The sequence below is a fragment of the Bactrocera oleae genome, chromosome 4 (genome assembly GCF_042242935.1).
Source record: "Bactrocera oleae isolate idBacOlea1 chromosome 4, idBacOlea1, whole genome shotgun sequence".
NCBI classification, from domain to species: Eukaryota; Metazoa; Arthropoda; class Insecta; order Diptera; family Tephritidae; genus Bactrocera; species Bactrocera oleae.
This window is the reverse complement of record NC_091538.1, coordinates 50,674,898-50,691,574: the sequence shown is the minus strand read 5'-3', so window position 1 is coordinate 50,691,574 and position 16,677 is coordinate 50,674,898. Positions and strand designations below refer to the sequence as shown.

The 16,677-nt window shown below is 33.0% G+C and overlaps 1 protein-coding gene across 7 annotated transcripts in view; it reads right to left on the bottom strand.

Annotated features, from left to right (window-relative positions):
- lola (longitudinals lacking) overlaps nucleotides 1-14,905 on the bottom strand; it is a 111,829-nt gene extending 96,924 nt beyond the window's left edge. For 2 of the 7 annotated variants that reach the window (XR_011395963.1, XM_014237797.3), the window contains exons 1-4: nucleotides 4,056-4,230; nucleotides 1,320-1,752; nucleotides 817-1,240; nucleotides 55-606 (exon numbers count right to left, since the gene is read on the bottom strand). Coding sequence is in view for 6 of the 7 variants with exons in the window: in XM_014237797.3 (XP_014093272.1) it covers nucleotides 55-606; nucleotides 817-1,240; nucleotides 1,320-1,493 (1,150 nt within the window). In the remaining variant the exon portion in view is untranslated. Of the gene's footprint in view, nucleotides 1-54; nucleotides 607-816; nucleotides 1,241-1,319; nucleotides 1,753-4,055; nucleotides 4,249-10,671; nucleotides 10,771-14,140 lie in introns of those variants that run through there. The other 5 variants (XM_036377283.2, XM_036377291.2, XM_036377322.2 and 2 more) reach the window with 5 other exon arrangements.
- Nucleotides 14,906-16,677: the final 1,772 nt, after the last annotated feature.

Below are 16,677 nucleotides of genomic sequence, written 5' to 3'. Positions count from 1 at the left end.
GCTAAATTGCATTCAATAATTTTTGTAGTTCATATAAATTTGACATTGTCTCACCTTGACTCGATCCTTCACCAGCTTGACTTGTACCGGCATTTTGATCTAAATCGTCCATACCCATTTCCTCATCGTCTAATGTTAAATCTTCAACGGTTTCCTCATTGCCTTCTTCTTCATATTCACTTTTCGGTTCGATTACCATTTCGGCAGTTTCTTTACCAGCAACACCAGCTGCCGATGACTTTTGTTTGTGATTGGACTTTTCACCCTTAAGATGTTCAACATTTTGTTCGTCCCCGGTACCAACTACACCCACTGTTGGTATATTATCTGAATTCATGGCATCGCTTGCTCCCTTAACGCTTTCAGTCTTTTTGGTAATGTTTGTGGTCATTTGCTGAGTAGTGCCTTGTGTGCTAACTATGGAACCAGTTGCTGCTAAAACACCACTTGAACCGGTCGATAGTGCGGATGCCGAAACTGGAAGTGAAGAGGTGGCTGCCGCTAAGGCCCCAACCCCAGTTAGACTTGCATTGGTTTGTGGTTGTTGTTGTGGCTGAAGTGACGATTGATTGATTTGAGAAGAGTTGGAATTGTCATGAACGTCTGCTGCAAACATAGGAAATATTCGAATTAATTCACGTTGCTTAAAGTTGTAAATGAATTTATTTGGTTTTTAAATTCGCCCCGAAATAAATTTTAAGAACTCTCAACAAACACGTTACAACTTTAAAACCGTTTGTTGTTGTACAGTTTTTTGGAAATTTCGAGGTTATAAAAACCGATATATTATTAAAATTTTATTTTTAAGTAACTTACCGGACATAGCATTTTCGACGCTCCTGCGTCTAACTTTCCTTCGACGTCTAGATGGACTAGATGAGCCCTCGCGGGATCCTGATATATCGGCAGTCTCCATGGGGGATGGTCCAACGCGAGGACGTTTCGACTGCGTCTGCTCGAGTGTATAACCACTCAATTTACCACCACCACCGATATTACTACCACTTCCAGGTACATTTAAACCACGGTGTTGTTCTGTTTTCGGCGTACTACCACTGCGGTTGTCTGACAGACCTTTGATTTGCAGTGATTCCGCGGCTTTTAGCAATGCAGCTAACTGATCCTGTGAAATATTCACTTCCCCACGATACATATAGTCCATCATGGCACGCAATTCTTGGTATTTGACATCCTTCAATATGAATATTGGATGTTTATCATACTGCTGTTGCAGTAAAGTCTAAAAATATAAAAAAAAGAGAAAAAAAACATTAATCAATTGCAAATTGCAATGTTCTAAGGTATGTATATATACTTACGGCAAAAAATGGACTGCAGGCAGACAGCACCACTTTATGGGCTTTAAGGAATTTTCCCTCAGCGGCTAATGTGCAGTCGACGAGTGTTTGATTTTCTAACAGAGTGTCGAATACGCTTATTAGCGTGCTCTGGTGGTTGTTCCACCGAAGACAAAACTGCTGATCGTCCTCCATGGCGCCAACTGACAGCGATGGTCCCACGAGGATGTAGTTATGACGCCAATGTTAAAAGCAGTATTGTTTGATGATGGGCAATTTATGGTGAAAAATTATATGGGGAAACCAATCCCGCAGCAGATTATAATTTTGGAGTTTTCAGTGTTTTCAATTTTCTATTTTTGTAGACGTTGAATGAATGAAGTTTAAGTGTAGTACCAAAATGTTATAACTAGAGAATTTCTTCACAATATTGAAACTGCAACTGTAAATGTAACTGAAAAAAAAAGATAATATATTAAAATATTATTTTTTATGCATATTATATAAGATTATTTAAAATTTATATATGTATGTACATATATATAGTGTATACACTTAACTACACTAAATCATTCTGTGAAACAGTTGAGTAAATAAATCTGGCCCTTAATATAGGTATAGCACATGAAGTAAGTTAGAAATAATTTTTCCATTAGAACACGAATTGCACATATTTAGTTTAATAAATATTCGTCTACCCTACAACTTCAATTTTATATTGGAATATCACACTTATTTGAAATCAAGAAAAGTTTGATTGCATTGAAGTCTACACAAAAAAAGTTTCCATACAAGGACTTGATTTTGATTGGTCTATAGTGGTCCGATATGAACATTTTTGCTGTTAATGTGCTTTTGCATCGTTCATAAGCCCAAAAATTTACGGACTAGTTCGAGTATAGTATACAAACGGACATGCCTAAATGGACTCTTAATAAACATATATACTTTATATGGTCCCCGATGGAATATGACTTAACGAAATATTTTGTTGTTCTTCAATATTTAGAAGTACAGCTGATCATGTTGATAAAGTTATAGTTGAATTAAAGCTTCAGTGAAATCCAAGGGAGCTCAACAATTTTTTGTCTCATATACATACTTATATCATATGTGCATATGCTGGCTTGTCTACCTACCTAACAAGATTATTTATACAGAGCTTTTAAAACCAAACATTTACTAAAAAACCAGAAATTCTAAACAATTACATCCAGTTTGTTCTTTAATAACGATGTTGTATGCTTGTATAGATCGATTTTAAACTGAATGTACTACATTTTCTAGTAATGTTCAACACAATTATTGTCTACAAACATTTGTATATACATATATCGAAGTAAACTTTATGTTTGTTTTATCTTGTTTTAATATTCATCAAAAATGTATCTGCAAGTAGCGCAGCATGTGACTTTCTAACACAAGGCAATTTTCTCTCATTAATGTAAGCTAGCCCAAAGTTGCCAGGGTTCACACCAACACAAAATTGTAAACGAAATTCTTCAATATTTTTGTTTAAATAATACATCATTTGTTGTTAAAAGTATACATTCACACAGTTTTTTTGTTTGTTATACGAGAATCTTGGCAACAGATATGTATGTAAACTTGCTTTGCATTAGCGTATACAACAGCAAAATATATAACTTCTGGACACGAATACATTTATATGTACACGTACTTATCTACCATCAGCACTTTTAGTCACTATGAGTTCATTCTTTACTGTATCGATTGAAATGCACTTTCTCTACGAATAGTTGAGGAATATATGCTAAATATATCAAAAATAGAAGCAACTCAAACGAAATGTACAATCTTCAAAGGACAAACTTATGATTAGCAGCCAAACAGCCGAGTCAGTTAGCTAGTATGTATAACACAATAACATGTTGTGAGAACAGTAGAAGAAAAATTCGAACAAAATGGAAGCACCGTTAATATGAATGTGGGGATAAATTACTACTACCACCGTTAACAGCTCAAATGCGACCAGTACAACAACAAATAGCATAGATTAAACAACCAACATGTCTCGACTTCGTTTTGCTGTCACCACCGCGCAAAATTATTGTTCGGCTTCCCGCCCGATGTTCGATTTCGTAGCTAGCGTACAGTTTGCGCTCGTTACTTTTCCTCCCCAACAGTGTTGCCACTGCAACTTTTTATTCTCTTCATTAATCAATTTTGCCTCTGCTTTGCCAATAACGCCCGTTATTCTGCACTTTCTTTTCCTCGAGGAAATTCACTAACCAACGAATTTTTAACCACTACTGTAGTGTCAGAAAGTCTCTATAGACACACATATGTGCATATGTACTTCAAAATTTCAGCATCATACAAAGTTCTTTTTCATTTGCAGTTTTTTCAATATATTTTTGTAATTATTTTTCATAAATATGTATATATATATATATATATATATTTAGTGAAATAATCCATCAATTTCCAGAGAAAAAACACCTTCAGAATACCAAGCAGCAAAACTGTTATGCTGACGCACGTATACACACACATATTAATTAGTTGGCATAATTTCACTTGATTTTCTTTAACACTCCACGTTGTACTTTTCGATATTGTACTCATATACACACATGTATACATACTTATGATTATTTTTATACGAAGATGTAAAGTATTTCTTCAAATACAAATATTTTTATCAACACATATTTCCTTATCAAAAAACCAAAGCACACACACACTACATATGTATGTATCTATGTAGAACATATAAATGTTAAAATAACTCACATTTTCCAGACTTCAACTTTCTTTTTCACCAAAACAACCGCGAAAAATTAAGCAGACACAAACAAAAGCTCCAACAGCCTAAACTCAACTGGCGCATCACGAACGACAATCCACAAACGAGAGGTAAACAGGCCAGCCAGCAATACAGCAATAGCAATAGCCGACGCCATATAATATAATAACGAGTTTGCCGCCGTCCCTCAATTTCTCAGCTTTACGTGCGAAACATATTAAGGGAAATCATAGATTCTCTCTCCTACTGAAGCAGCATACTCAGGTACGTAATATGAACACGATCACGAACGAGGGAAGAAATGGAGTAAGGGGAAATTTCGTTTCGTTCTCTACACTTGCATACATCTTTATTATATTCAGGTACACAATTATTTACTAACTACTCTATCTACATGTAAATTATATATATATTCTATGTATGTTTGTATGTTACCCTCCGGTTGCTAACTGCTGCACAACTCTGCGTATATTTTATGTAGAAATGTAAAAACAAAAAACATACATACATGCATGTATATATGTATAAATATATGCAAACATATTATTGCTGGTGGAATTGAAACAGAAGTGAACACGAAGAGAATTAAAAAGAAAATCATGAATTTTCGCCAAGGTTGCCAGCATACATGGAAAGCTGAAAATCTTTAAGTAGCTTAGCTAATATCGAAATGCTCGCATTAAAGCGAACAACATAAGACCGATTATCTTTTTGGAAAATGAAATGTTAACAAATAAAAATAAAAATTTCTCAAACATGGATCACGATAACCGCATTTCCTTTTCTTTTTACTTATTCGAAAAAGTTTAAGAGTTTCCTATACGAATCGGTGGATTTATCATTTTTAGGAAAAGACTAAAGTATTAATTGATTTAGCTTTATATTTATATTAACAAGTTTCATAAAATTTACTTTCTTGACTTTTTTTAATATTATATTATATATGATCAAAGCGGACATAGAAGTCAATGATCGTAGTTTGTAAGGCAAAGTCATTCATACTTGTATACATCCGAAACAAAAGGGGGTTTCTCAAATTTTCTCTACACATGCGAAAGTCAAACTTCAATTTTTAAAGCTTTCCATTTTAATTACAAATTCTTCTTAAAGAAGGATCGTTAATATTGCCATATGCAAAAAAATACTCAATCTGGCCACTTACACAAATTTTGATGGGAAAATACCGAAACTGCTGAAAATGAAACGACAGTAACGAACTAGTTGGGGTTTTTATTGGAGAACACGAAAAGTCTTTCAAGTTCTCTGCTTTTAGGTATGCTATCGCCATCAATGAAGCATATGTACATACATACAAAATGTCGCGAGGTTCAACTCTCCAGCCTTCATCGTCCCTTTTTATGCTTCAAATTTATTTTAAAATATCAACCCACTAACAATTACAACAACTACACAATTGTGTATACGAAAAATGGACGGATATGTGTGTGTAATCATATGAGCTATATTTTGTTGCCTTAATATTCTCTTCCATACCCCTACTTTATTACATTTTCCCCTCTTCTCGTGCGGACTTCTAAATTCTCTCCCCATGCTATCATTTTCACATACAAACACATTTACAAATTTAAGCACCCTTGCAGTCATTTTCGTTTTGAAAACATGCATACATAGTTGTATCTATATATAAACGTATCTACATATACATATATATATGTATGCCTACCAAACGTCGATCAATATAAAGAGCCGTCGTTATGCTTGCACATGCTCGTGCTTACATCGATGTATGTTTGTATTTATGTGTACATGGGGATCTTTAAAAGAAGCCTTAATTCACCCTGAAGTTCTGCGAGAATTTCGCGAGACTAGGGTAGTTTTCAAACCGTGGGTATATGTACATATATTATTTACGTACATATGTATATGATGTACAAACACATGTATGTTATTTATGTAATTACCATTTACGACCGGATAAAAAAAAATTGCCACGTACGTGGAAAGTTCGTCAAGGCTACGCATAGACAGACCTCTGACGTTGACACCGCTGGTGAGTGCATGCAGTTCCTTTTGAAAAACATTTAAATGAGTTTCAATAAATTTGTGAGATTGCACTGGAGAGTGTGAAAAGCGCTGCAACGTGAATGCGTGTACATATGTATAGATGCAAATATACATATATGTACATATGTCTCAGAGATACTCGTAGTAGATACTTGCACTTATGAGAGATCAACTAAGCAATTTAGTTTTTGTCTCCCTTCAAACATTTTTAACTCTCGTATAGAAAAGTTAAAGAAAATGCTAAAAGGGGAATGCTTTATACATGCATACATGCATTTGCGTACTCATGTTTGTATGAATAAATGTCATTTGATATCTACATATCATTCAAATTTATTATGGCATCACTGAAACCTTTAAAATTTACGAAGTTCCATAAACGTTTAATGTTTTTATCAGATGTCCATTTACGAATGTACATATTTACATAAGTATGTATGTACGTACATATGGTATATTTATACTCTGAACAGGGTATATTAAGTTTGCCACCAAGTTTGTAACACCCTGAACGAAACGTCGGAGACTTTATAAAAATATCTGTATGTACTTAGGAGTATAAATGATCAGCCTGATGAATTGAGTCGATTTAGCCCTATATACGCGAAGTAGTCCCTTAGTTTATGAGATATCGATCTGAAATTTTGCACACGTTCTTTTCTCATCAAGAAGCTGCTCATTTGTCGGAACCGTCGATAACGGTCCACTATAGCATATAGCTGCCATACAAACTGAACGATCAAAATCATGTCCTTGTGTGGAAAACGTTTTTATTTGACGAGATATCTTTATGAAATCATAAAATCTCCGTAGAAATTGTTTAGATCTGATAACAGGGGTAATAAAATTGTGAATGCAACAGCTGATTGACTTGTCACATGATTGTATTGTCGTGATTATATTGAAATATTCTAAGCATAAATAAATTATAGCAAACATTTTATAGAAAAGCACTTGTACAATATATAGCGTACAAAATTGGGCAAATTTAAATATCTCAAACTCAGACTTTAATGCTTACTGAGTTTGACATACATATGTATGTACATAAGATACTATATAATGAAAATATGGAGACATGAACCAGCGATTGAACGTGACCTTTGAGTGTGTATACATATGTAAGTACTGTCCCAACAAAGGTCACATCTCCGTTAGTCTGGAGAAATTGTTTTTCTGCATGGAGCAAACAAAAGTAATACGTTGGTACCTGAAAAAATTTAACTACCTAGGATCGCGATTTCAATGTACACATGGACATATTAAGATATTTAGATATGTGTGCGCATATTTGCCCTCCAAATATGTATATGATTCATTTGACCATGAGTGTAGACAATGACTTTCAACAAAGATCGTTTCTCAAATGCTTTACCAAGTATTTTTCTATTTACAAGGTCAAATATTAAGATATTAGTTCAACAATTATCGACTTAGTAAAAAGGTTGGCTAAAAAAAAGTTTATTAATAAAATTATGAAGAGTTATAGATATGTACATTTCAGGAGCAAATAGATTTTGGATACAAGGCCATTTATGAATATAATTGCCAACATATATGTATGTACAAACATAGGTACGTATTATATGCATATTTTTAAAAAATACTACTTTATTCATTAAATTTAATTAAATTATTAATCAAAAAATCAGTTTGATTTCGGTTATTTTCCAGATATTTTAGTATAATTCAGGTGTCTTTCAATACCCTCCTTCATAACATCAATTGAAAATATACTAATAATTAAGATTTAAGCTTTTTTCGCCTTCAAACATTTTTCATAAATAATTTTTTAGGCTTGTGTTCAAAAGATTCGGCAGTGCCTGCCAAAGATGAAAATTAAGTTTTGAATTTAGCCGAGTTGATTATATAATTCCAAAGACACATATTTTTCAAAGATTTTGTGAAAATTTCAAATGAAAATATTCAAAACTCGGTCATTACGATGTCATTTCCGGCAGTCCCTCGAAAAAAAGGTGCTTTTGCGTTGTCAGCCGAATTTCCGACAGGATCATTAAAAGGAAAAAAAAATATGTGTTTGAACTAAGACCATTAACTTGGTATTGGGATGAGAAAAAACAAACAAAGTGAAAATAAAGCGGCAGCCGTTTTTAGAAAACATGCAAATTTTGATGAAAATTTCTCGACGTTTTTTTTATTTAAATAGTTGTGATTGAACAAAAAAAATCCTCCACGGCAAGATCTTGTTAATTATATCTCAAAGACCTCTGTCAAAAAAAGCTTTTCAAAGCTGTACCTCCAACATTTAGGACAATATTCTAGAAACATAGAATTAAATATGACAATAAAATTTTTTCTTGAAGCCGTAAAACATATGTGACCTTAATATAATATATGCAATGATTTGGTAGTTACACTTTCATTCGATAATCAATGACGCTCAATGGTAAACATAATTGTACATATTTATATACAAAAATATTTAAAATGCTTGTAAATAAATTAATTAGATTTGGAAATAAATATTCAAATTATGCATTGATCACTCATAAGCATGAAATCGATTTTTCCTAGATATTTCATGTTAATTTGTACACTTGACAGCACATAAAATAAACATACGCGTATACATACATTTACACCGAAAATAACACTGCAATATGCACGCACTTAATTATGATCCTATAATTGCGCAAATTTTCAACTGGAAAAAGCTTCACATACACATAATTGACCACAAATGCATGTACTATATACAAATGTACATACATATGTATGTATATGTAGTTTGTAATATAAACATAAAAGAATTACAATAAATTTGCATAAAGTTATATTTTCAAAGTTACATTTTCATTTATGAATGTACAAGCATAGCTTTGTGGGTTATTTGACAATGACAGTGTACATTCACCACATACATAGTACAGACATACAAACAGACTCGCAATGATGAAAATGGTACGCGGAAAAATCAAAATGGCTGCCGTCGCACCGGTGGCAGACAATTTACAAATGGCTGCCATTTCCATTGTTTGTCTCCGCCACTGGCCGAATTTCAACAAAAAAACAAAAGCAAAAAAAATTAAGGTCTCTCGCCAATTTCCCCGTATTTCTTATTAACTTCTATTTTAAGATCAGATTTACGAAGTGAAACTTTAAGAAGTTTCCTCTTCGCGTTTATTGAGCAAGGAGACAGCAGCGCACAGTCAGTTCATTGTATGCATGTGTGCATATATGTATGTATATGTATGCGCTTATATGTGTGTTTGTTATATGCATATGTATGTGTATCTGCACACACAACCCAAGTGCAGTCGTCAAAACGTGCACTTATGTAACGATGATTTGAAAGCGTTTCGATCATTAAGAAACGTTTACAATTTCAACTAATTAACTTGTTTCCCAAACACACAAGCACCAAAAACAAGTGGTTTTTTTCTAAATAAATTAGTAGCACTGGTTGGACTACTGCATGAAAAGGAGAGCAAAAAAAAAACAAAAACAAAAAACATTTAAGAATGTCACACTTCAATGTTTGCACTGCATTTACAAGTTTACACACAGAAATACATACATACATACATAAATATGCACATGCGTTCTGTTATCCATGAGAAATACTGTTTTATTGTGGGATTCACTCGTTGTCGTTGCGCTGCTCCATGCATTCGCTGGCGTTGTTCGTCAATAAGTCACAAACTTACGAAAGTACATATACACATATGAGTGTATGAATGTTTGTTAAATATTTATGCAGAATGCACATATTTTATCATGTTGTTGCTGTTTTACTTTTTTTCATGCATGCTTGCACATACATACGTACATATATTTGTGGAAATACACTGTTTAAGTTCTCATTTCACCCACACACATGCACATAAATTTAGCTCACTGCACCAATACACTGGTGCATAGAAAATGCAAATATTTACATATCTCCATACACACATAAATGTGCAAATGTACCAATTAGAGAAAAAGTACAGCTCCCCGCTTTAAATACATATGCAATTATACGGCTGTTTGTATGCATGTGTGATTGTAAGTGCTCGCATACATAAAATCCGCATAGGTCATCATTTACATACATTCACGTACATACATACATATATATAAGTGTGTACATAGATATGCCACATAGAAAACCTATTGGCACACCCAATAATTCAATTTGAAGTGATCATGTTTTTCTTGCGCACAAAATTTTTTCGAATGCTTTTAGCTTTTGGCTTTTACTTATAAATTTTTTCATATTTTTATTTTTTGTATGTAAGTAATAATGCTTGTGCATGTGTGGTTTTTAAACTCGGCACTGCAAATCTTTATTCCATGTTCGCCAGCTGCATTCACACGCACGCACACACATTTTCATAAAATCACACAAACATACATACATATACTTGTATGCATGTATATATTTTTCGATTTCAACATTTTAAATATGCTTTTTCATGGATATTGTGAAACTTTGAAGAAATTTTGCTGCTGCTTTTCACTGTGCTACACAAAACACGCACAAGTTTGTGGAAATTTTCAACTTTTTCAACATATATGTACATATGTAAAACTAAAATATAAATATTAAACATTTTTAATTTGTAAAAAATTTACTTTTTTTAGCTCCTTATTTTTGTATCCATAAGTGTATGAAAGTTTTTCCAACGCCCGTTGCGGAGCTGAGACTCCAAACGCTTTTAATCATGCACGACGTCGCTTCAACTGCAAAAGTTCGCTATGCCAGCACGAGCTTCGACCAGAGAACTTCAAATTTGATTCCATCTTCGAAAAATTCAATACACTGTCAAGTGAGAGAAAATCCACGCACACAAGCACACCTGTTCGGCGCTCTCACCAACACTTTAACTTAACTCATTTGAAAGCGTTTTGTGTGTAAAGTTTCGGAAAGGAAAAGCCGAGTGTGAGTATGCGAGCGCTAAGGTGCTAAGCAACGAAATAATTTATTTTGTTATTGTTAACATTAACATTTACATATGCATGTATGTATGTAGAAACATACGTAAGTGCATATGTATTTGATGACAGGTCCATATTTACATTCCATACATATTTCACAAAAACATTTACGGAATGTTTAATTCATTTACAAGTATGTACTTATGTACTTAAGTAAAGTATAAATTTGTTTAAGAAAAATATTCGTAAACTTTATTGAAAATTTTTATTATTTATTAATTTTTCTGTTGTAGTATCAGAAAGAAGTCTAAACTTCTTTAGCTATCAATGTACATACATACATATGTACTATGATTGAGAATAAAAAACAGAAAATACGTCGCACGACTGTACCCTTCACAGGTTCAATTTTAACAGCACATGTATAAAAATATCTTAATTTTGATTTGGATCGGTCAGTTTGCATGACAGCTATGCATATGCTATAGTGGTGCGATCTGAACATGTTCGGATATTGTGGCGTCGCCTAGAATAATGCCAAATTTCGTGAAGGTATCTTGTCAAATAAAAAAAATTTCCATACGGGGACTTGAATTTGATCGATCAGTTTGTATGACAGCTATATAGAGGACACAATAGACTATAGGTCGCGTTGCATATCTCTATTCAATCTATCTATCTATGACAGTTATATGCTATAGTGGTCCAATCTGAAACATTTCTTCGGAGATTGTATCGTTACTTTGAACAATAATATTCAAATTTCGTGAAAATATGGTAGCTATTGGCGGTTTCGGCAAATTAGCAGCTTCTTCATTAGAAAAGGACACGTGCAGCTGGTAACGTTGATCATTTATCTATATATTTTATACGGTCTTTAGTGTTTCCTTCGGGTTGTTACAAACTTCGTGGCAAACTTAATACCTATACCTTGTTCAGCCAATATAACTTGGTATGCTTTCTTTATACGTTTATTTAAGCCCGTATTAATCTTCCTGGTTTGAACTGTTAAAATATTATTTACTATAAAAATATAAATATTGTTTTTTTTTTTTTAACCTGAAATATTGTTTTTCAACACTCATATACAAGAGTTCTAAGCCAAGATCTCTATATCTTCACAATCAGTTAGATGGTAGCATATTCAAATAATAATCCGATAACACATATTTTCTCTGAACAATTTTTAGTCAGAATAAACATAAAGTTTATAAGCTTTTTTGCTCTGATCAATTAAATAGGGGAATTATTAAACAAAATCACACATCTGAACAAACGATATAATATCATAATTACACGATCTGTCCGACGTTTGTCTTTTTAACAAATTTACGTCAGATATCACCTAAATTGGTGGACCAGTTTCGACTACTTCGTCCCCGTACTTGTCTTAGAGTGTTTTTGACAGAAAAATATACTGTTTTGTGACGTCATAAATATCTGATGCTTGTTTACAATTTCTATCGAAGTTTGACAGTAATTTCGATTATGACGTGTCGTAATCATCTCGCTATTACAATTGAACTTACGGAGCCACCCGGAAACAATATCATTAAAAATTACAACAACATCGCTCTCAGTACGATGGTAGCAGATCCAAAGTAAACTTAAATTCAAGCGAATGCCAACCAAATCAAATGTGTCTTCTACAGTTGAGCGAATGCGATCGATTTTTATGCCCCTTGCTTCGACTGAACCAAAGAGAGCAAGTTGGCGACGGCGCAATTCAGTGTTTGTAGTACGATTTGGTATGATTTTGAATATTGTTATTTTTTTTTTAATACAACGTTTGTGGGAATGGAGCCACAGTGTTTTTGTCAGCCAAAGAGAATCAATGAAAGGTACTGATTAAGTCTAGGCTAACTTGCTTTATTTGTTTCCGATTATTTCATCATTCGCCTAAATGGGTAATTTTCCTTTTTCATTACAAATAAATTTATTTAACCAGAACTATATCTTGGCTAAATACTAATCGAAGTTTTCCTCCAAATTTTTTGCGAGTGGTTTTAATAATTTCTAAAATATTATAGAGGTTTGTCTAAGAAATATTTTTTATCTAACAACTGAAACTAGAAATACTGAAATATCAAGGTTTCTTTCGATATATGCATAGCTTAAAAATCAGTTGGTTAAAAAGTATCCGGGTTCCTAAGTAAAGCTTCATGAGGTTAATTTTAAAATGATTTGATGTTAAAAATATAATATTTCTTAAAAAACGGGAAAGAGGTTATATATGTAAAAAGAGCTTACAAATTGAAGATTCTATTTTGATTTTTGCATTATTGTGATATAGACGTAGGATTTTACGTACACATGTAAATCAAAACTTCAAATGATTTCCTTGAACCTACAACTATAGAGACTCCTCAAACGAGTATAAACCTTTTTTTTATTGATTTAGCTGTTACCTCACATATCCGTATTCCCATCATGCCATACATACATTAAAGCTATCAATACCAGGATAGATTACGTGTCCACATAAAATGGCAGCTTCTTTTAATATAATAGCAGCTTCTTCAATTTGCGAGTTCATATTAATATTTTCCGACAAATGAATGATCTTACACATTTAAAGCTTCCTTCGGAAAATTTTTTTTTATTGCAGAAATACTACCGAAGTTGGACGTTCTCTATCGAAGATGGGACCGATTTGCTGTTGTCTTTGTTGCGACATAAACCCTACCCAAATTTTAGTTTTGTATACGTGTCTACGGCATATACTATTTACTACTTTATATTTTAGGATAAATAACTGAAAAATTGAGACTAATAAGATTTAGAGTAAAATTAATTTTTACTGCAATTGAGATCTTTCATTCACAAACACTTAGGAACATACTTACATATGTTTTTATGTATGTATATCTACACATTTATATTAAAAACAAACAATTTTTGGGCATAAATTTATAAATTTAAAATGTATTTCAAATATTTTGAAAATATTTTTCGGTTATGACATCGCGAAAAAATAACTGTAATTGGTGTCACGCGGTACCGGCTTGCAATTATTAACTAATACCGTTGCTAAACTGGTATATTTCAATGGATAGCTGCATTAAAAACATACACGTTTATATGTATATATTTGTATGCACAATTATATACATACATACATATATACAATATTGAAAAAATAAAAAATAGAACTTTGAAAACTTACTTTTTAGGCACGCTCTCTCCGGTTCTCTTGCGAAGAGATGCATCAGGTAATGTTGTGGTTCTAGCGTTGCACTCCGTAAGCTGCCAAACTTGCGTACATGTTTTGTTTTTGTTACTGCAATATGCTCTTATATGAGTGCATTTGTCATGCACCCTTCACTGACTGTCACACTTTCCGTACGACCTTAACGCCAACTGTTTTTGCTTGACATGTACGAATTTTTCCCAACTTCTGGTTCCAATACGCCTCACATAATACATACAAAAGCGAAAAAGCGTACCGATTTCACAGTTACTTATGTTCGAAAACGTTTAATACACAGCAGTTAGTGGTTATGCATTTGATTGTGTTGTTTAATTTTATTATTAAATATTTCTTCGTTTTCTTTTTTTGGTTTGTAAATTTTTCTTAGTTTTTCTTTACTTTATGAATTTTACACACACAAATAAATAGCGCACCCAAGCGCATATACGTTTATATTTACGTATATGTATGCATGTAAGTATTTCTATTACTATTTTTTTTTTATTATTTCTTTTTGAACGAACGTGCAATTTACGCTTTTCGCGTTTATAAACTTTTTCTTTCTACTTTATACCGTGTATGTATGTTTCTTTTGTGGTTTTGTATGTATGTATGTGTATATGTACGCTAGTAACAATATTGGTGTTGCTTAGTTACTTAGTAAAAATGTAAGCAACTATCGTCCACCCGCTGGACCGACCGTATTCCTGAGAGCTTGTATTGTTACTGCTGCTGCCAGCTGAGCACAATATCGTCCGAACCCTCCAATGCGCCAGGCCTGCAATTCGGCCACTTTGCTCATTTGAGGGGCACAAAAGCATGACACACACGACTTTAATACAATTGTAATAGCAACAACAACTACATGCAATATTGTGCGAGATGAATTTGCCTTTGAACCACCCCAATAGGTGTAGGTATAGGCGCCTACCACCACAGCAATCAAGAATTCGCTTGTTCTCACGTCAGCGCGGCAACTCTCTTTTCAATTTGAAAAGTTGGTGTGTGTGTTTGTGTGCCTGTGTGCATAATATCCCCAAAACTATGAATAATAAGTTTTTGTTTGTATGAATATACATAAGCACATACATATGTATGCATGCATGTGTGTATATATGTATGTGTCTGCTTATGTGTGACGAACATATTGATCGTCAAAAGCTACGAAGTCTCTTTCAGATTTTTAATAGAAATCTCACACCCACATTCGAGCAAAAATGTTAAACACAGCCTACATAAGTGAGCACATATCTACATGCATATATATGTACTATGTAATTGTATACTAGGTTGTAACTGTATATATGTATGTATGTGAGAAGTAATTTTACAAGCGTATATACGTATGTATGCACGTTTTTATGAGCATATGCACTGGTTTATTAATGTATCTGCGAGTTGGACAGGCACGCGCACATATACACAAACACATGTATAGATACATTTATTTTCAAATTCATTTTCGTATTTAGCATGTTCTTATAACTTTGAAAGTTGTACCATTACTCGAGCAGCGCTAGAGGGGGTGAGTATGTGCGTATGTATGTGTTTATGTATGTAGATATACAATAAATATTTCATATGCACACATTATGTATTATGTAGATCGACGCAGTCATTATAAAAATATATTTTATTACGTTTTTGACGATGGTTACAGGTTCAACTGGCTATAATTTCACAAGTTAAAATTTACATATGTACATACATGTATGTATGTATATGTAAGTGTATAATATGTTGAAAATTTTAATTTCATACAAATGTGAATAATTATAGATATACATACACACATATATTAATATGTTATATAATCAAAGTAGATTATTTGTAAGTAATATCCTTTTGAGCTTAATCGCGATGAGCTTTTATTTAGCGACGCCATTTTCAACGTCTCGGCGAAATGAGCGTAAATGCTGCGGATATTGGGAAATCGTTTCAAAATGGAAACAAAAATCAAATAAAATATAAAAATAATCTAAAGTGAGCTACTATTAGTACAAAAATGTTATATAATGCTATGGAAAAAGGCGTTTAATGAAGTTTTAATTAAACTTTATTTAAAATTATATGGTTCATACTGAGCCAGTTACAAAATTTTCATTGAGCACTTCACCGATAACATAAATATATTCGACACAACTCTTGCTGGCATGTTGTTAAATAAATCTATAAACATAAATTAAGCAAATATGCGCAAAAAACTACACGAAGCACATCGGTACACTCGAAAAGCACGTCGGGAATTGTATTTGTTCTTTTATTTTTAAGGTTAAATTTTCCTACGTCAGCACTGAGCAATTAGTAAGTTTAATTCGTCACTCGTTAAGAACCACAACTCATGAAACTACAACAACTGAACCATACACGGTTTTATAGCTTTTAAATAATAGTGTATAACATAAGCACTCTCAAAATTAAATCTGTATATTTTTAGCGGAACTAGCGGAGTTCAGCTGATAACCGCTGCTGAAAACACTCGATATGGGCACTCACACACATACAAATATATG